Here is a 21,946-nt window from a genome sequence, read left to right as displayed (position 1 = left end):
TATACAATGGAGTGGCAAGGGGCAAAATTAAAACATGCAAACTTTAAGAGATTACTACGGAAGTTAAGAAACAAAACTGTGGTCATTTGGACTACAGGGGTATATCAGTCAGCTATTGACACAATATTGCTGTGTGACAAACAAGCCCCTTAAAACAATGATCATTGGTAGGGAGCAGTTGGGATAGCTCTATTTCCAGCTGCAGCTCTGCCCTGTATGTCTGTCATTCTCCAGGGCCCAGGGGCTAGCCAGCGCGTGTTCTCTTGATGATGTCTGAGGTGCAAGACAGCAAGCCCTGCCACACAAGCACATTTCAAGTCTTTGTGACATCTCATTGGCTGAAGTAAGTCAACATGGCCAATCCCAAGGTCAAGGCATATGGAAGAACATACCACCTCTAGTGGGAGGGGCTGCAAAGTCACATGGCAAAGGATATGGACTCAGGGTGAGTGAAGAACTGAGAAAAGTGATGCAATCTACTACTGGGGTGACAGTGGATGTGCAGAGACAAGGATAGACTCTGGAGGTGGTTGCAAGCAAAACCCACGACATGTGGTGATAGATTGAGTATGGAAAATGACAGAGAAGAAGGAATCACTCTGACAGCCAGGCTTCGAGAGAGGCTGATGGGGCTGGAGGAGAAGCATCTTTGGTGGAAAGGGAAGTCAATCTTCCAGTTTGAAAGGCATCCCATGGTGGCTTCAGGTGAGCAGAGGGCCCTACATCTGGAACTTGGAAACAAGGTCCAGGTAAAGGATTAGAATAGTCATTGGCTTCTCAAAGCCTACAAAGTGCTTTGTGAAGTATTTGCTTGTGGCAATAACTTGTGACACCACAGGAGATCTGCCCTCCTTTCCCCAGCCCCACAACCTGACACAGACTTCTGAAGGCACCAGACCCCATGTGATTAAGTTCAAGGGGCATCATGCTGCCGGGTGAGAAGACGATTCTCACTCAGGATCAGAGAGGCTGAAAGGAGATAAACTGCATTTGGGTGGAGGGAGGGTTTTTGCTATTTCATTTTGAGAAAATTATTTTTAGAAGTTTCAGAGTAATGTGCAACTTCTTATCTCCACTCTTAGGAGGAGACATCTGTGAAATTCAGTGTAATTGTGGTGTGTGTCATAGTTCCTTCAAATGCAGACACTGAGACATAGACTCGAGTATAAGTTGTAGAGCTGGAAGGTGAATAGTGGGGAAGTGAAGGACCCCCCACATGGGGTGTGTGGAGCAGGTTACCATCATGGGACACTGGGAGGGCACAGTCCCACGAGAACTCTGGGAAAGTGTAGAGCATGGTTCTGCTACCCCACTTGAGGGAATAAAGAGCTGACACTGATCCCTTCAATTATGAATTGAAGGCTGCCCTGTGGGCATTATCCCCTGGCACTTCCTGTGTTGTTCAAAATGTTCCCATGAGCAGTTTCAGTCAGGTGAGTGCTAAGAGGAGGTGAATGGACACTACCAGCATCTCCCATAGTGGGGAAAGAGGTCATCCTGTCCATCACATGGAGAGCATGAAAAGGTACCCTCCACCCTGCACCGCAGCCAGAGCCACAGATGTTGGGAGGAGGGACAATAGTGATCACTTCCAGAGTTTCTGGGAGCCATGGATTCTCCCTGGGATGGCCTGATGGAGAGGCACCTTAAGAGAGCATTCCAGGGATGCACATGGATTGTTCACCTAGGGTGGGATTGACAGGGGGGTGGAATGTGACTTCAGTTCTGGGGGAAGTGCCCCACTCAAGAATGCAGGTTCTTCGGCTATTCCAGAAGAGAGAGGCAGCCTAAGTGGCCCTGAGGTGAGAGAAAAGGTCACCTGGACATCAGTAGCCACAGAATTACTGATGTGTGTGCTCCTGGCTCTCCCACTTCTGGGGTACACCTGCCTTCGGTTGAGCAAACTCCCATGATACCCAAGCCTTAAGCAGAGGAAAAGTAAAATGTACAGATACTTGTCAGTGTCGGAAACTGTCCTCTGCAGTTGCAGGGGAATGCAGGTGGGCCAGGGGGATAGAGAACAGGAATCTGAATGCACAGTCAGACAGGGTCATGGAACACCCCGCCCCCAGACACCATACCATGGCCCCATGCTCTGTGGGGCTGGTGTGCCTAGAGTGAGGGGGAGGAAATTAGTGGGTGGGGTGTGGCAGTGGAACTGTACCCAACAGATCCTGAGTGGGACTGGAAGCCCCCTACCAAAATGCCTGTGCTGGAGAAGACCAATGGAAAATTCTAATGAATTCTCAACATCAAGAGAACAATCATAAAACAAATGTTTCATTTTTGAAACATTAAATTTGTGCTTCTGCTACCTTGGATGAGAATACGAACCATGGCCATGGGGAGAGTGGGCAGCCTGAACAGGAAAAAGACCCGAGGTAGAGTCTGCTAGTTGGGGGTGAGAGCTTCCCTTTAAAACCTTTTGTAACTTCTCCCACCTGTAGGATTATATCCTGAAGGTTCATAATGGCTGATGTCTTAATTTGGCTTCACCAAACAGCAGCCCCTGCATATTATCTATTGCTACAGAACAAATTACTGCAAAACTTTGCAGCTTAAAACAATAATAAACACTCATACAGTTATTGTGGGTTATGGATTTGGGAGCAGCTCAGCTGAGTGATTCAGGCTCAAGGGCTCTCACTGGGTTGTCATCAGGATGTCAACTGGAGCTGCAATCATCTGAAGGCTTGACTGGGGCCGGTGAATCCACTTCTAAGATGGCTCAGGCACATGGCTATTGTCAGAGTGCCGTGGTTCTGTCCCTTGATAGGCATGCTTGCATGTATCCATGGCATGACTCAAAGGAACAAGGTGGAGATTTGTAAAGTCTTTTATGACCCAGCCTTGGAAGACACACATCTCAGCTACTGTAGTCTATTCCTTAGAAGCAGTCACTAAATCTGCCCATACTCAAGGGGAGGGAAATTAGCTCCATCTATTGAAGGGAGGAATGTCAAATAATTTATGAATATATTTTGAAATCACCACACCTTGAGACAAGAATTTGGGTGCACATAGTTTACTTGGGATGTAATCCTAGGAAGCACCAATAAGGGAGTGGGGAAGTGAAACAGTGGAGGGAGGAAGACCCATCAGTGGTGCGATAATGAGCAGGATCCCCCTGTGTGGGTAACTGCAGCTCAATCCTGTAGGTCTTCTGAGATACTGTGTGGAACATTCCTCTGAATCATCCTATCAGAGGGTAGAAGGCTGGGGCATTTTCCCACTAAGTCCCGCCTTGCATTGTTGAGATTAAGTTCCTGCCTCCCTCACTTTCAGGATATACCTGCCGTCAGTTGAGGAAATTCCCATGATACCCAAATCTTAAGCAGAGGAAAAGCAAGATGTACAGATGCTTGAGGCAGGAAGCTGTCAGTGTGCTGGAAACTGTCCTCCTTTGCAGCTACAGGGGAATGCAGGGCCAGAGGTATAGAGAACAGGGAGAGAACATCATCTGCTGCGGCCTACAAGGCAGCCCATTAGCCAGCCCTTGCTGGAGGCTCCATTTTCATTACTTACTTCTCTCTGGTTCACACTGTATGCACCAACAAGGCTGAAGCACTTGTTGCTGCCTGCACCAGCTCTGCTGTTTTACGCTTCCTTGACTTTGCTCAGTCAGCTGTCAGACCCCAGCGTGAGCAAAAAATTAGAAGAGTTTCTAGAAAGAGTTGAGAACAGCACCAAAAAAAAAAATTTCTGGAACTAAAAAATTTAGTTTTATCATGAATATTTACATACACACAGTAAAACATAATAGACCTCCATATGCCATCAGCCAGATTTAACAGCCATAAAGATTTTGCCACACATGCTTCATCAATTTCTTGTCTTCTCTAAGTACTTTTTCCCATTAACCTTTAAAACTGTGATAAAATGCATATAAATTTTCCATCTTAACCATTTTTAAGTTGATAGTTCAGTGGTATGAAATACATTCATAATGCTGTCATCACTATCCATTTCTAGAACTCTTTCATATTGTAAAACTGAAACTCTGTCCCCATTAAACAATAACTCTTGGTGGGGCGCGATGGCTCACGCTTGTAATCCCAGCACTTTGGGAGGTCAAGGTGGGCAGATCACAAGGTCAGGAGTTCGAGACCAACCTGGCCAAACTGGTTCGAGACCAGTTTCAACACAGTGAAACCCTGTCTCTACTAAAAATACAAAAATTAGCTGGGCATGCTGGCAGGTGCCTGTAATCCCAGCTACTTGGGAGGCTGAGGCAGGAGAATCACTTGAACCTGGGAGGCAGAGGTTGCAGTGAGCCGAGATTGCACCACTGCACTCCAGCCTGGGAGACAGAGCAAGACTCCGTCTCAAAAAACAAAACAAAACAAAACAAAACAAAAACAACAATAACAAAAAAACAGTAACTCTCCATCTCCCCCTTGCTCCCATCCCCTAGCAACCACCATTCTACTTTCTATGATTTTGATTACTCTAAGTACCTTATATAATTGGAATTATATAATATTTGTCTTTTCGCGACTGGCTTATTTCACTTAGCATAATGTCCTCAAGGTACAAGGCAGATAAATGTACTATAGGTCAGAATTTCCTCTCTTTTTAAGGTTGAGTTGTTATCCATTGTATATTTATACAACAATTCGCTTATCCATTCATCCATAGGTTGAATGGATTTGCTTATTCATTCAACCCATGAACACGTAGGTTGCTTCCATTTTTTTTTAACTTGTGAATAATGCTGTTGTAAACATCAGTGCACAAATATCTTTGGGACCCTGCTTTCAGCTCTTTTGGGTATGTACCCAGAAATGTGATTGCTGAATCATATAGCTTTTTTTTTTTTTTTTTTTTTGAGACAGTCTTGCTCTGTCACCCAGGCTGGAGTGCAGTGGCGCGATCTCAGCTCACTGCAAGCCCCTCCTCCCGGGTTCAAGTGATACTGCTGTCTCGGCCTCCTGAGTAGTTGGGATTACAGGTGCCTGCCACCACGTCTGGCTAATTTTTGTATTTTTAGTAGAGACGTGGTTTCACCATGTTGGCCAGGCTGGTCTCGAACTCCTGACCTTGTGATTCACCTGCCTCAGCCTCCCAAATCATATGGTAATTCTATCACTATTTTTTTGAGGAACCACCATACTGTTTTTCATAGTGATATACCATTTTACATTCTCACCAACCGAGCACAAGGATTCCAATGTCTCTACATCCTTGCCAACATTTATTATTAATATTTTCCATTTTTTTGACAGTAGCCATCCTAATGCACATAAAATGACATCTCATTATTGTTTTGATTTGTAGTTCCCCAGTGATTACTGGGATTGGACATCTTTTCATTGTTTATTGGCCAATTGTATATTGTATTGTATTCTTTGAAGAAATGTCTATTCAAGTCCTTTGCTCATTTTTGAATTGCGTTGTTTTTGTTGTTGTTGAGTTATTAGGGGTTTTTTCAATGTTCTGGATAGTAATCCCTTATCAGATATATGATTTGCAAATATTTTCTCCCATTCTGTGGTTTGGCTGTTTACTCTGATGATATTATCTTTTGATGCACAATTTAAATTTTTTTTATATAGCCCAATTTTGTCATGAAGATTTTGCCCTATGCTTTCTTTTACAAGTTTTATAGTTTCAGATCTTACATGTAGTTCTTTGGTCCATAATGAATTAATTTTGGATATGGTGTTTGCTAAGGGTTCAACTTATTATTTTGCATATGGATATCTAGTTTTTCAGCATCATTTGATGAAAAGATGTTCTTTTCTCCTAATAAATGTTCAAAATAAAAACCATTTGACTGGCCTGGCGTGGTGATTCACGCCTGTAATCCCAGCACTTTGGAGACTGAGGCGGGTGGATCACCTTGAGGTCAGGAGTTTGAGCCCAGCCTGGCCAACATGGTGAAACCCCATCTCTACTAAAAATACAAAAATTAGCTGGGCGTGGTGGTGGGTGTCTGTAATCCCAGCTACTTGGGAGGCTGAGGCAGGAGAATAGCTTGAACCTGGGAGGTAGAAGTTGCAGTGAGTCAAGATCATGCCACTGCACTCCAGCCTGGGCTACAGAGCAAGACTCCATCTCGGGAAACAAAAACAAAAACAATCATTTGACCATATGTGTAAGGGTTTATTTCTGGGCTCTCTATTCTATAACATTGGTCTATCTGTCTCTATGACAGCACCACACTGTTTTGATTACTGTAGCTTTGTTCAACTATGTATTTTAAAGCACATTTCGGACACCATGTCATATCACCCCTACATATTTCAATGCACGTCTCTTAAAAATATGCATGTATGTGCTCTCCTCTAACTATAGTTTGACATATGCTTTATCTATCGATCTTTTTTTTTTTTTTTTTTTTTTGAGACCGAGTCTGCCTCTGTCACCCAGGCTAGAGTGCAGTGGCATGATCTCGGCTCACTGCAACTTCCACCTCCCAGGTTCAAGCAATTATCCTGCCTCAGCCTCCCAAGTAGCTGGGATTACCATGCCTGGCTAATTTTTGTATTTTTAGTAGAGACGGGGTTTCGCCATGTTGGCCAAACTAGTCTTGAACTCCTGACCTCAAGTGATCTGCCCGCCTTGGCCTCCCAAAGTGCTAGGATTACAGGCATGAGCCACTGTGCCCAGCCTTTTTTTTTTTTTTTTGAGAGGGAGTCTCGCTCCGTTGCCAGCAGTGGCAAGATCTCGGCTCACTGCAAGCTCCACCTCCCAGATTCATGCCATTCTCCTGCCTCATCCTCCTGAGTAGCTGGGACTACAGGCACCCACCACCACGTCCGGCTAATTTTTTGTATTTTTGGTAGAGACGGGGTTTCACCATGTTAGCCAGGATGGTCTCCATCTCCTGACCTCGTGATCCACCCACTTCGCCTCCCAAAGTGCTGGGATTACAGGCGTGAGGCACCGCGCCCAGCCTGTGCCCAACCTTTTAAAGAGAATTCTTTAAGCACAATTATCAAAATGTAATTTTTTTATGGCACAGGATCCCGCATACAAATGTAACTTTTAAATGAAAATGTTTGGTTGATGAATTAAAGGAAAGCATGGCCAACACAGGAAGCTAACAGACAGTGGAATAACAAGTACTGATTTTAAAAAATAAAAAATAAAACAGCAAACTAAGAATCTTTTCTTAGACTTAATCTTTCTAGACTAAGATATCACTGACATGTCAGAGTAAAAAAGTTATGGACATGAGAATCATCAAAATGTACTGTACCTTAGAATGAAATAGCTCAGAAAAGAACTCTGTCTGAAAACAAATGACTCAGGCTGGACATGGTGGCTCATGCCTATAATCCCAGCACTTTGGGATGCAAAGGCGGGTGGACTGCCTGGGAACAGGACTTCAAGACCAGCCTGGGGAGCATGGCAAAACCTCATCTCTATACAACATATTAATATGAAAATTAGCTGGGTGTGGTGGTATATGCCGGTAGTCCCAGCCATTTGGGAGGCTAAGGTAGGAGGATCCCTTGAACCTGGGAGTTCAAGACTGCAGTGAGCTGTAATCATGCACCTGCACTCCAGCCTGGGTGACAGAGCAAGACCTGTCTCAAGAAAAGGAAGGAAGGAAGAAAGGAAGGAAGGAAGGAAGGAAGGAAGGAAGGAAGGAAGGAAGGAAGGGAGGGAGGGAGGGAGGGAGGGAGGGAGGGAGGGGAGGAGGAGAGAGAGGAGAGGAGGAGGGGAGAGGAAGGAGGGGAGGAGGGGAGGGGGAGGGGGAGGGGGAGGGGGAGGGGAAAATACCCAAATGACTCAAAACAGAGATATCAAGTTGAGACAGAGTAAAGAAAAGAGGAAACAGTGGTGAGCAATGGACCTTTCAAAACACACAGTGAAATCTAACAGAATAATACTCTGTATAAAATTACATAGTTTAAGCACACAGTAAGAATTTATAGATAGAAGACAGAATACAAGAGAAATTCAAATAATCAGCTCAAATGAAGAGCATTACCTTATCTCTGCAAAATTTAGGAGTTATGCCACACATGATGGCTCACGCCTGTAATCCTAGCACTTTGGGAGGTCAAGGCAGGCGGATTGCTTGAGCCCAGGAGTTTGAGACCAGCCTGGGCAATATGGTGAAACCCCATCTTTACAAAAGATGCAAAAATTAGCTGGATGTGGTGGTGCACGCCTGTCGGCCCAGTAACAGGGATGCTGAAGTGGGAGGATCACCTGAGCCTGGGAGATTGAGGACATTTGCCAAGATTCAGTATGGATTTGCCTTATTGTAACAGAGACAGATATATAGATTAGTGGAACAACCAATCACGAATGTAAATTCCAGAAGCATAAAACACTTAAATGTAAAATATTAAATGATAAAAATCAAGAATGAAGTATCGGACTACACATAAAACCTAGGGATGGAGAAATTATCTAAACCAAAACAGGAGACCCACTTGCTCTGCGGATCCAGATAGTTAACTAAGCATTTATAAAAGTTTTTCATGTATTATGGATATTCAAATCTGTATCTGTATTGCAAATATTTTTTCCCAAATTTATTTGTGTGTTGACTTTTCTTTAATTATTTATTGCCAAGAAATAGCAATAGACAAATAAATTTGGGAAATAAATATTTGCAATACAGATTAAGAGCTAAATACCCATAATACACAAATAACTCTTACAAAATAAAAGATAATCTAAAAGACAAATGGCAGATGACCTGTGCAGCAAACCACCATGGCACATTGTTACCTATGTAACAAGTCTGCACATCCTGCACATGTACCCATGAACTTAAAATCAACGTTGAAGGAAAAAAAAGAAAAAGAAAAAGAAAAATGGTAAAGAATATGAATAGAAAATCCATAGAAGGGCAAATTGAAATGGCTGAGAAATAGAAAAGAACTACTTGAACACATTAGCGATCAAGGAAACACAGCTTCAAGGAGATACCACATAAGGTACCATGAAATATGTTCTATTTATTAGACTGACAAAATTTAAAAGATAACAGCATTATTGACAGAGATGAAGGAGTGAGGAATCAGGTAAGGTACTTTCATACTTTCTGGTGGAAATGTAAATTATTATAGTTTTTTGGAAAGCAATCTAGTCACAACATCCCTTAAAATTTAAAATACCCAGCCCGGCGTGGTGGCTCACGCCTATAATCCCAGCACTTTGGGAGGCCGAGGTGGGTGGATCACCTGAGGTCAGGAGTTCAAGACCAGCCTGACCAATATGGTGAAACCCCATCTCTATTAAAAATACAAAAATTAGCTGGGTATGGTGGCTTGTACCTGTAATCCCAGCTACTTGGGAGACTGAGGCAGGAGAATCACTTGAGCCTGGGAGACGGAGGTTGCAGTGAGCTGAGATTGCGCCATTGTACTCCAGCCTGGGTGACAGAGCAAGATTCCATCAAAAAAAAAAAAAAAAAAAAAATTAAAAATACCCATACTATTTAGCCCAGCAATACTACTCCTGGGAATGTATTTTATCATTTATTTAAACCTGGATAAAACAATGTTTGTTATAGCTATATGTGATGGCTAAAAACTAGGAATATGAATCTCTCTCAACTTTGAATAAGCTATGGTGAATCCACAGCAAAGAATATTTTGAAATCATCAGGAAAATTAATTAGAGTGATACCAGCTAAATTGTAGGGATTTCCACAAGATATTGCTCAGTAAAAAGTGTGTATGAGGGCAAACAATGACAAAACATGAAGGAATATATATGTGTGTGGTGTATATGTGTGCGTCCATGTAGAATAGCTAGCTAGCGGGATGTTGACATGGCTGTGATCATGGAGAAATGTGTGAATGATATCAAGTCTGTTGCTCACACGGAGCAAGGCGGGAGGATGGGCAGAAGGAGAGCGGATGGCAGAGGAGAAGCCAACAGAAGAGATGAAAAACAAGCTGTACTAAAAAGGAATCCATGTGCACAAGACCTTGGTTGTGTTAAATTGTATCTTGATGCATAAAATATTAGATCTGTATCTTCCCATTGGTAGAAATGCCCACACTATATTGTCAAGTGAAAAAAGCAAGTGGCAGTGTAGTATGCTTCTATGTATAAGTGATACAAATTGGGATTTTGAGGCTCACAGTGCCTCAAAGGGGCTGGAAGGTTGGAGCGGCAATGGAGGAAGTCTTCTTGTCGTTTTGCTGGGGGACGTGTCTGGAGACAACATTGGTCCAGTTAACGCAAGGGCTGCCCTGGTGTGTGTGTAGGTTGGGGGAGGTGTGGGGGTGGTCATTGTAGACTTCTGGGTACAGCTCAGAGGCAGATGGGTAAATCCCACGATCTGAGTCATTCCTCCAGTCTGAACCTGTGGTTCCAAATCTGTTTTTTTCCCCAAGGATGGAAGGTTCTGGAAGACTTTGTCTACTAAGCCATGTCATTTGTTAGGCAAAACCTTTCCCATCCTGGACAAAAGGTAGCAATACATATGAGGTGGCTTCAACACTCTCATATTTATACTGAGATATATTTGGCTGCAAATGCTATTTTAATGTCAAGCACAATCTGAGGAAGTACAAGTTTTCATATCAGTTTCAGAGAAGTACAGAGGATTTCCCACTTCTTGTGATACAGATTGAATGTCCTTTATTTAAAATGTGTGGGACCAGAGATGTTTTAGATTTTGGATTTTTTTCAGATTTTGGAATATTTGCATTGTACTTACTGGTTGAGCATCCCTAATCTGAAAATCTGAAATCCCAAATCTGATATGCTTGGTCTCAATGGTCTCTCATGCTCACGCTTTGAGCATGTCATCAGTGCTCAAAATGTTTCAGACTTTGGAGCATTTCAGGTTTTGAATTTTTGGATTAGGGATACTCAACCTGTATCAGCAAATACAGGCATGTGTTGACTAACAACAGGGATATGTTTTGAGAAATGTGTTGTTAGACGATTTTGTTGAGTGAACATCATAGAGTGTTCTCACACAAACTTAGATAGTATAGCCTATTACACACCTAGGCTACAGACCTACACAGCATGTTACTGTACTGAAAATCGCAGGCCAGGGGTCCTCAACCCCTGGGCCGCAGACTGGTACCAGCCCATGGCCTGTTAGGACTAGGCCACATAACAGGAGGTGAGTGGCAGGCGAAGGAGCATTACTGCCTGAGCTCCGCCCCCTGTCAGATCAGCAGTACATTAGATTCTCATAGGAGCTTGAACCCTATTGTGAACTGCGCATGCAAGGGATCTAGGCTGTGGCTCCTTATGAGAATCTAACTAATGTCTGATGATCTAAGGTGGAGCAGTTTCATTCTGAAACCGTCCATCCCCTCACCCCCCAAATCCATGGAAAAAATTCTCTTCCACGAAACCGATCCCTGTTGCCAAAAAGGCTGGGGACCGCTGCAGTAGGCAATTGTAACACAATGGGAAGTATGTTTCTATTCAATTTTTTTTTAAGACAGGGTCTTCCTCTGTCACCCAGGCAGGACTGTAGTGGCGGGATCTTAGCTCACTGCAGCCTCAACCTCCCAGACTCAGGTGATCCTCCCACCTCAGCCTCCCAAATAGCTGGGACCACAGGCATGCACCACCATGCCCAGATAATTTTTCAATTTTTTGTAGAGATCAGTTGTTTTTTGCTTTTCCTGACATATCACAGACTTTTGTAAAATATTTTTAAAAACAAATTATGGAGTTAAAGATAACGTTGGGCATGGTTGCGTCTCTAATCTTAGCACTTCGGGAGGCTGAAGTGGGCAGATCACTTGGGCTAAGGAGTTCAAGACCAGCCTGTGCAACATGGAGAAACCCTATCTCTACCAAAAAAAAAAAAAAAAAGCCAGGCATGGTGGCATGTGCCTGTAGTCCCAGCTACCAGGGAGACTGAGGTGAGAGGATCACCAGAGCCCAGGTCAAGGCTGCAGTGAGCTGAGACTGTGCCACTGCACTCCAGCCTAGGCAGTGGAGTAAGAACCTATCTCAAAAAAAAAAAAAAAAAAAAAAAAAAAAAAAAAAGCAAAAAATAAGCCCAGGTATTTTAGTATTACATAAAATGACTGTGAAATTGCTTAGAAACTTTTATGAAGTTGCTAAGACTCCATTTCTGAACATATCTTGTGGCAGTCTTTAACAATCCCAGACCACACTTTGGAACACCAGTGTCATAAACAGGACATATGAGGATTTTGGTTTGACATTTAATCTGACAATCATTTAACTAATGAGTTTGGTTCATTTATAGTTATTGGTACATTTGGGCCTGTTTCTAGATCTCACATCTATATGTCCTCTTTCCAACACCATAGTGATAGGGCCTCCAATTACATTGTGATATTATGGATATTTCTTTTTTCTTTCCTGTGGTCCTGGCTAATTTCCAGTGATCAGGCTTACCAATATATTTATTGCTCACCTTCCCTTCAGTTATCTCCTACGGCACTTCCTAGGTTTGTTTCTCTTTAAGTATTTTACCCCAAAATATTAAAATGTGGGCATTCAAGTGGCTAGACATAAAATTCTAAGTTCAAAGTTCTTTTCCTTCAGTTCTTAAAAAAATGTTGCTGAAAAATCCGATGCTGATTGGATCAGAGCTCTTGAGGTTTTGATTCTGTTCATTCTCTCTGGAAGCTTTCAGAATGTTGTCTTTGTTCATCTTAAATTTTACTACCCAGTAATGAAAATGAAATGCACTACATTAAAGAGATGTATCAACATAAAAGTATCTCATGAACAAAGCATGACACCACATATCTTATTCCTTTTACATCATGTTCAAAACCATGCAAAGCTTAATAGATTACTTGGGGGTACTGTTATGTGACAAAATTGTGAAGGAAAGGAAAGGATAAATTCAAAATTTAGGGGTAGCAGCTCTTGATGAGAATGCAGATGCAGTAGAAGGGTTCAGGGGGGCAGGGTGTCTGAAGCACTGTTAATATGCTGTGGTCAGAGCTGGGGGTGGAAACGTGGGTACTCCTTATTTTTTAAATACCTTACAAAATCTTTTGCATGTACCTAACTTCAGGTAAATAATCCCCCTTGTGATGGACTCACCAGCAGCGGTTCATAGGTCAGGATTTTGGGAATGGTGGCAGCTGGCTGCAGGTCTTGCAGGAGTGGCTGCAGTGGTCAGTCATAGCTCAAGGCGCCAGAGAAGAACCACGGGTGGAGATGGGAATGGGGTAGTTCTAGGTTTGCCCTAAACCAGGGTCGTGCAATCTTTTGGCTCCCCTAGGCCACACTGGAATAACTGTCTTGGGCCTCACATGAAATACACTAACATCAGCTGATGAGCCAAAAAAAAAAATCAGCCAGGCATGGAAGCTCACGCCTGTAATGCCAGCACCTTGGGAGGCTGAGGCAGGTGGATCACCTGAGGTCAGGAGTTTGAAACCAGCCTGACCAACATGGTGAAACCCCATCTCTACTAAATATAAAAAATTAGCCAGGCATGGTGGTGCATGCCTGTAATCCCAGCTACTTGGGAGGCTGAGGCAGGAGAATCCCTTGAACCCGGGAGACAGAGGTTGCAGTGAGACAACATTGTGCCACTGCACTCCAGCATGGGCAGCAAGAGCAAAACTCCGTCTCAAGAAAAAAAAAAAATAAGGAATCGCAAAAAATCTCAGTGTTTTAAGAAAGTTTACAAATTTGTGTTGGGCAGCTTTCAAAGCCATCCTGGGCAGCATGTGGCCTGAGGCCTGTGGGTTGGACAAGCTTGCTCTAAGTGAAAAAACACATCTAATCACCTCTGGACCCATCATTATGCCCCACCAGGAAGCCAGACTGCAGATGAAATGGAGCTGCTCTCAGTCCCCAACAACTCAGCATTTCCTGGCCCTGTCTGAATACTCAGCCTCAAAGTGGGCATGGCTGGTGAGACCCTCTCTCTGGTCACCACTTCCAAAATGTCTTCCACCTCCAGATGTGTTACCGTAATAACAGACTCAGAATTTCACCCCCGAAGTCCAACATGGGTGCACTCTCTAACTTTTTGAGGCCTCTGAGACTTTACTTCCTCCTTCCACATCCTCGCAAGAGTCCTGCCCACATCTCTGGTTCTCTGGGAACGAGGACTGATTGTCCCTTTCCTGTAGCTTTCATTGATCAGTCTGCCAGGCACCTGACAATGATAATGCTCATGAACTTGTTGAATTGAATTTCTTATCAGTTGATTTCCTCCCCTAGGTGATGACTTTTAATTAACTACCATCGGCTTTCTGTACCTGAGGCTTCCGTATCCTTGGATTCAACCGAGGATTGAAAATAAAAAAGCAATAAAAAATAACACAATAAAAATGTAAATATAGAAACAATACAGTATAACAACTATTACATAGCCTTTATATTGTATTTGATATTATAAGTCATCTAGAGATGATTTAAAGAATACAGGAAGATATGTATAGGTTATATCCAAACACTATACCATTTTATTTTTTTGAGAGTCTCACTTTGTCATCCAGCCTGGGGTACAGTGGTACGATCATGGCTCACTGCAGCCTCGAGCTCCTGGGCTCAAGCAATCCTCCCACCTCAGCCTCCCAAGTAGCTGGGACCACAAGTGTGCACCACCATGTGTGCCTAAGCCTTTTTAGAGACAGGGGGTCTCACTATGTTGCCAAGGCTGGTCTCGAACTCCTGGGCTCAAGCGATTCTCCCGCCTTAGCCTTTCGAGTGCTGAGATTACAGGGGTGAGCCGCCGTGCCTGACTTACTATGCCATTTTATATCAGGGACTTGAGTAGCCTTGGATTTTGGTATCTGAGGAAGTCCCGGAACCGATCCCCCACAGATTCTGAGGGACGACTCTTTTCTTAAAGAGTAGCCCAAGAAGGAGGCACGTGAAGAGCAAAACTGTGTCCAGGAGAGCTTTTATTTGTACGGAACAGTTTTAAAAATACAGAATAAAATAGCTTTATCTCTACTATTATTCACAACATCTGGTCCAAATATTACATATTTTTAAAATACTTAAACGTTTAATGAAGCCATGTTAGAAAAACAATATGAAAATTCTTTTTAAAAACTCCATAAAAGAATTACACATCTCAAAAAACAACCCCACCCCAAATACCCTCGGTATGCAAAATAAAAATAAAAAAAACAAAACCCCAGAAAGGTATACATAGCCAAAGTCAGTCACAAAAACTCAAGGAAAATATAGGCATCCCCACTGTTTTAAGAACAGTCAGAAATGTATTAAGGTGTCAAATAAAGACTGTTACTAACGAACAGAAAAGGAGAGTCATTTGAACTGTCAGTAAGATGGCAACATGGGGAAGGGTGTCCTAACTGCCTGGAAACACGCACAGCAATGCTAAGGACGTGGGAGGGTAGAGTGATGCTGAAACACAGTCAACACCAACCAGAAAGGATGGGAATGCCTGTGAGGCTGCTGAAAAGAGACCCCCAACGCTGGCAAAATCGGGTGGCCCTTCTTGCACTACTCAGGTTCTGACTGCAGGAGGGGCAGAGGGTGGTCGATGTCCTAGTCCCTGTGTCTAAAAAAGTAATGAGGGGACAGAGTACAACAGGCAGCACATAAGTCCCTGGGCTCTTTTCTAAAGCCAAGGGGAGGCTCCCTGGAGAAGCGAGCTTTGTGAATGCTCAGGCCCGGAGCCGCACACGAATGCGGCGTGCAGCAGGTGTGGCTGGGCGTGCATAGCTGGCGTCCAGTGACAGCCATGCCAGGCCTGTGCCTGTAGCGAGTGTACACCCCATGCATGGCCATCCCAGGATGCTACTTCTTCTCTGGCCAGATGGGTTCTGGAATGAGGCTTCTGCTATCGCTCCATATTCACCTTCAATCTAGCCTGGCCACTCCCATGGCATCCGTATTACTGAAGATGAGACTTGCCAACTTTAAGTTGCTAGTACCAGTATTTCAGCAGGGACATGAATGAAAGAAATAACAACTTAGCTCATGGTCATAAAAAATACGTATGGGAAATAAAGTATACACACATACTAGAGATTCATCAATGGAGAAATTCTATCATCACATGACATTGTCATGAAAATTATATCATTCCCTCCCTGGAAAACTGTGACTATTATCCTGGGTAGAAATGTTATTTTGCTATATGGAAATACTGCAATATTCATGCATAAACCAAGTTGTCATCATGAAAGTCAGTATTCTACAGTATAAAGCAAAACCTGTGTGTGAATTTGTTACCATGAAAACGGGAAACCATCAGGACCTATGATGCTTCATTCTGGCTTGCCTTGATCAGTCCCAAGAAACTAAAAGTTAGCATTTGAAATCCTCTTACAGATTCTGAAAGTAAATGTATCAGTGAATCTACATTTAACTACCTAATGAGAATGGAAATTGCTTACAAAGACTAGAGTCACTTCCCATTATTCTGTGAAGCAGGGGTGGGGGTTCCCCATCCCCCAATGTGAATACGGCATCACCTCCTGTCCGTATTCACACTGTCTACGTTTCATGTTGGGATCACCCACACAAATGCTTTCTTTTAGGGACCAGGCAAGTGACCTGGGAAGGTGGTGAGGAGGTGGTCTCTGTGGAAACTGGAGACTAACTGGCCTGCAAGAACATTCACATCCAAAATATTTTAGAACACTCTACAGGCAAAACAAAGTATGGGGTGGTGGTTCATAGCCCCAGCAATGCAGGCCAATGATGTGAATGGGAAGCGTCATGACACAGACTGCAGGTGGCCACCGTGTCCCCCAATATCTCCCCTTCAGGTGTGTGCTTAAACCCAAGAAGCAGATGAATACGTTCTTTTTCTTTCAATTACAAACTTTCATTCTGTAGCATATTTCCTAGCAGGAGAACCACTTCCTAAAATGGTGTGTGTGTGTGTGTGTGTGTGTGTGTGTGTGTGTGTGTGTGTTACATGTTTGAGTTTATTAGTCATTAGGGGACTCCAATCACTCAAGGCTGTGCACAAAGTACCAGATTCAGCAGGGGCATCTAGTCAGGCTGCCCTCTTTGCTCCCTACCTCCTATCCCCTTAACCCTCCTCAGACAGAATATCGGGTTGGCCCCAGTGGAATAAGAAGAACAGGAAACTCTCATTCCAACAGGAGTTGAAAGTGTAGGGCTCCCTTCCCCGTGTGAAGATCCACAGAGGGCACCCCACACATTAGCGGAGTTGAAGCCTCCTGATAAAACCCGGCCCAAGGAGGGGCTTCAGAAGGGAGTGGGTTTCTGGATGGCTAGAGCACACACCTTGAGTGTTATACAGTGGAAGACGCCCAGTCAAGCTGAAGAGAAGGTGCCCCTGGATCACCAATGACTTTCAGGCTTTTATTTAGATATGTGGTCTTCCTGCTCACCTGGAGAGCTAGAAGATTGCAAATCTCTGGGATGTTTAGCAGTTTACCCCATTGTTCGGAGCAGAGAAACTGGAGATGTTGAGCAAAATCCAAACAGAAGGAACTGAGAGCAACTCAGTGCAGGAGGGCTGCCAGCCTCAAGGGCGTCCCAAGGCAAGAGGGATGGAAACCATGAGCCAGTGTGCTTCTAATGTATGCATCAAAGACACATTTAAAAAAAATACAAAATTAGATGTAATTTAGCATCTAAGTTCTTTACTTAATCTGCAGTAAGGTTTTGGCAAAATAATGCAGTGGCTCCAAGGTGTTCTTGCCAGAATAAACCTTGAAGCCCCAAACTTCCAGGAGTGAAGGGGGCTACAGTGACATGGCAATGCTGCAAAGACAGCGCCGCAGCACTGGAAAGCTGAGCCAGCCTGGGGCCGAGGGGGACAGGAATGCACCGTGTGGACACCAGGCTGCCAAGAACCATGCTCTGCCGCTGGAGACAGGAGACAGGCACCTAAGCAGCTGACCAAAGCTCGACCAGGCCAACAGCCACTGAATATGCGGCCACCTCATGAAGCAGGGGTACTGCTTCTTATCTCAGGCTTTTTCCTTCTCTGAAAAACTTCAAACCAAACCAACAGGAGTCATTTCTCAGGAAGGATTTAGTGTTATTAATTAGAACTCTCTTAAGTGAGACGGAGCCTGTTGGCTGCTTTTATCATCACCTTTGGCCACCACCCTCACCTGTAAAATCAAGATCTAATGAACGTGCAACATGGCAACCCACAGGAAGTCTCCTTAAGCCATGATTGCCAAAAGCGACTTTCAACAGAAGCCCTGGAAAGTGGGACCAGCTGGCCGACAGACCGTTCCACGTGGCGGCTCTGCATGTTACCTGCTCCAGCCTCCCTTCTTCACAAAACAAATTCACGTGTAACTTGACCCATGGTTTCTGGGCTCTGGTCCAGTAGTCAGTTTTGATAAATAGATTAGGCATTACAGTATTTACATTTTCATGGTATCAAGCAATACAAAACACAACCACAACAATGGTTACTGGCCTTCAAAAGCCGTCACAACAAGCTTCCCTGATGGCATCCACAGCTTTACAAATGCTGGTTCTTTTCTTGATGCGTGGAAGAGTGGGGTGGGGGACAAGGAATAGAGATGCAAGGAAAAGGGTCACGTGGAAAACACTGATTTCCAAAATCTGCTATAGTCAATAACATTAAATAGGAATAAAACCTTGTAATTATAGACGCGCGCGACAGTAACATCCACATGACGGCAGAGCCAAGACGCCCATCAGCTTGTGTGACTGGTGCCTTGGGGGGCACTCTACACTCATCACACCGGCCAATAGTGATAAATGCCAGAGAGGGTGTCTCGGCCACTGGTGAAGTGAAAAGAGGCCAGTGTGCACGTGCTGGCCTGGTCAGGGCCAGGGTGGCCAAGAGAAGGTGCAGCTGAGAATCAGATATTGGCTTTAGAGTCCTTTCCTTTTGCCTCCAATGCCCCAACCAGATGTTCATTCAACATCTGTGCAGGGCTTACCCATGGCCCGACCTGGGCACAAGGCAGCCATGCCACTGTTTTCAGGTCAGCAGCCTCCTCCTCCAGGAGATCAGCGACAACAGAATCATGCTGGGCCACTCAGTCGTGACAGCGCGAGGATACTGGTGCCCCTTGGTCAGAGGAGGTCTCTGCGGGCACAGACAAGGGTCAAATGACAAGGAAGCAGGTCCAGGGGCTTTGGAGAGAGAGAGAGAAAGCCCCTGGACCCTGGAGGTGGCTTACAGGAAAGCCAGCCCTGGGCGGTGGAAGGGAACTGAAGCAAGGAATTGCTGCAGATTTTAAATGCCCACTCCCAAGGGAGGACTGGAACTTCAAACTTAGTGACCACGGCCAGCAATGGACACTCTCAAAGGGCAAGGGGTCAAGGGCTTAAATAAGGAGATAGGCGAGACACCGTATCAGGCACCATCACCCCCGCAGAAGAAAAGTGATTCACAGTCTGTCTTAGCTCTGGGGCGCAGAATGTAAATGTAGATACACAAACATGTATTTTACTTCTTGTTACCCAGCAAGGAACTACAGATACATGCCTCACTGCGGCCGGGCCACAGGGCACAGCAAAGGCTATCCCGTGGCCTGGGAGTCTTCGTCTGAACTCCGGCTGTTGTCGCTCTTCCTGAGGCCTTTCCATGTGTAGCCCACGAAGGTTGGACTGATGGGTAAGTAGCTGAAGCATCTGTATTTTTTTATAATGTTCATGCCAAATGGCAAATTGTATGACTCCATGCCGTCGAGTGATTTGTTGCCTTTGCCCACTCCCTTCTTCCATTTCCGGATTCCTCTTTCCTCTGGAGTACCTGTCACACACATCCCAAGATAAAACAAAGGAATGCTTCATTTAGCAGCTCTACTGAGAAAGAAACTGTCGTTACACACACACACACACACACTCCTACAGATCAAACCTGCCCAGGTGACAGCAAAGAACACCTGCAGAGTTGAAGGTGCTCAGCTATCCAGTGCCCAAACCAGAAGTCTAAGAAGCACTAACCTCTCCATGTCCCTCATTCAAGCAATCACCTAGTGGTCTTCCGACTTCCCTATTCTTCTGTGTGACCCATATTCTCAATTATCACTGTTAGGGTCCAGCCCAGGCCATGTTATTGCTTTCCTGGTTCATTCTATTGGTCTTCCAACTGGTTACCTAGTCTTCCGGCTCATCACCTCCTGCCCTAAGTCTGTTCAAAAACTACCTCTCTAGGCCAGGTGTGGTGGCTCACACCTGTAATCCAAGCACTTTGGGAGGCCGAGGTAAGAGGATCACATGAGGCCAGGAGTTTGGACCAGCCTAGTCAACATGGTGAAACCCCGTCCCTACTCAAAATACAAAAATTAGCTGGGCGTGGTAGTGCACGCCTGTAATCTTAACTACTCAGGAGGCTGAGACAGGAGAATCGCTTGAACCTGAGAGGCAGAGATTGCAGTGAGCTGAGATCATGCCATTGCACTCTAGCCTGGACAACAGAGCAAGACTCTGTCTTAAAAACAAAACAAAACAAAACAACAACAACAACACACACACAAAAAACTCTCTAAAATGTAAATCTGAGTAAAAAAAACACCCTCTTTAAAATGCAAATCTGAGTTTGCAAAACAGGGCTGAGTCTTTATTGTATCACACAATGCCTTCATCAACCAGTCACTGCACACTCACGCCCCCATCCAGACAGACCCACACTTCATGCTGCTTTGCTCCATTTTAGTGTGTCTGGTGCTGTGGGGGACACACGGGTCATGTATCTGTCGTGCTTCCATGGGGATGAATATCTACCAGTTGGACACTCCTGGCCACTCTGCACCCTGACAGATGGGTCAGGGAGAAAGCTCTGAGCACACAGGGCTCAGCAAGGAAGCTCATGATTTTTTTTATATCTAAGCTCTGCTCTCTCATTAGTATTTCAGAAATAAAGCTGACTTTAATTTCCATCAGCCTAACTGTTGTACCCCTCTCTCAATTCCCTCTGGCTTAGGAGAGAAAGAGGATAGTCGTTATGGACTCTCTTAAATCCACTGCCTTCCATCTATTCATGTGTGTGATTCCTTCTGCCTTGGTCTCCCCAGCAATCTCAATGATTGAGGTTATTTTCTGGAGATTTTTATTTTTATTTGTTGTTTCAAGGGGAAAATGTCAACAAAACCTTCAAGCTTAAGAATAAGTATCACCCTTCCTTGAAGGCAGGGAAATCTGCCAGTATGTCCATGGCAGCACTTTACAGTGGTCCACAGCAGCCACCTCCAAGGCAGGACCCACATAACATCCTAGTCTGTCACCCCAAGCTCAGCACAGAATGTATCCATAAACAGGGGTCATGGGTACTGGAGAGGCAGCTGCTTCCAGGCATCTCTTGTCAATGATCTTAGACCCTGATCTCAGCCTTTGCCCATGGTCTTCTACTGCCTTTTGGTTTTAGTTGGTTGGAAGCCCACCTTAGTAACAACTCATTTAAAGGACAGTCTCCCCAGGTAGAAGTGCTGCAGGCTGTGCCCACCTCTCTCAGATCAGATGAAAGCCACACTGCAGGGCCTCTGGCACAGGCTGTGCTGGGGGGCAGGAACCTGGCCTGTGCCCATCCCACTGCCATCTCACCACACGCAGCAAACTCACCTGCTGTCTCGCAAAAGTGCTTCAGGAGAAACAAAATCAGTTTAGTTAGCAAAAAACTGATCCATACACGGAGGCTGGGAGTGCCATTGCAACTGTTTTAGAAAACAGTTATAATTAGTGATGGCTTTGAACTCATTGACTCTTCCTGTTTTCCATTTCTATTTGGCAAAAAAGTAACATATATGTTTAAAAAAAAAAAAAAAGTGTGTTTGATATATACCACATACCTGGGATGGTGTTATCCAGGATAAAAGCCACACAGCCCCCTACAAACATAGCAGTTGTGAGAAGGACGTTCAAGACTTGATCGATTCCTGTTATCCCTAGAAAGAGAACATAGCCATAGAGGTCAGTGCCATGGCAGCGGTGAGCCTACCCTTGACTTGGGAAGGGGCAATGGTGTGGGAAGAACTCCGCCAATCAAAGCAGTAAAGGAAAGTGTAAATTTCTTAGTTGTGCACGTGCAGATGAATTTTTGCTGGTAATGTTTTAAACTACGATGAACACTTTCAACAATAATCCAAAGGTATCTCCATAAGAA

The 21,946-nt window shown here is 44.4% G+C and overlaps 1 protein-coding gene across 14 annotated transcripts in view; it reads right to left on the bottom strand.

Annotated features, from left to right (window-relative positions):
• Positions 1-14,780: 14,780 nt before the first annotated feature.
• The window catches only part of SLC23A2 (solute carrier family 23 member 2), a 151,320-nt gene continuing 144,154 nt past the window's right edge, over positions 14,781-21,946 (bottom strand). For 12 of the 14 annotated variants that reach the window (XM_030915018.1, XM_030915016.1, XM_030915023.1 and 9 more), the window contains 2 exons: positions 21,633-21,728; positions 14,781-19,597 (listed from right to left, as the gene is read on the bottom strand). In XM_030915018.1, the coding sequence (XP_030770878.1) occupies positions 19,365-19,597; positions 21,633-21,728 (329 nt within the window). In that variant the 3' untranslated portion in view covers positions 14,781-19,364. Of the gene's footprint in view, positions 19,598-20,271; positions 21,425-21,632; positions 21,729-21,946 lie in introns of those variants that run through there. The other 2 variants (XR_004052704.1, XM_030915027.1) reach the window with 2 other exon arrangements.

This window comes from Rhinopithecus roxellana, chromosome 13, assembly GCF_007565055.1.
Source record: "Rhinopithecus roxellana isolate Shanxi Qingling chromosome 13, ASM756505v1, whole genome shotgun sequence".
Lineage (NCBI taxonomy): Eukaryota > Metazoa > Chordata > Mammalia > Primates > Cercopithecidae > Rhinopithecus > Rhinopithecus roxellana.
This window is presented reverse-complemented; position numbering and strand designations above follow the sequence as displayed.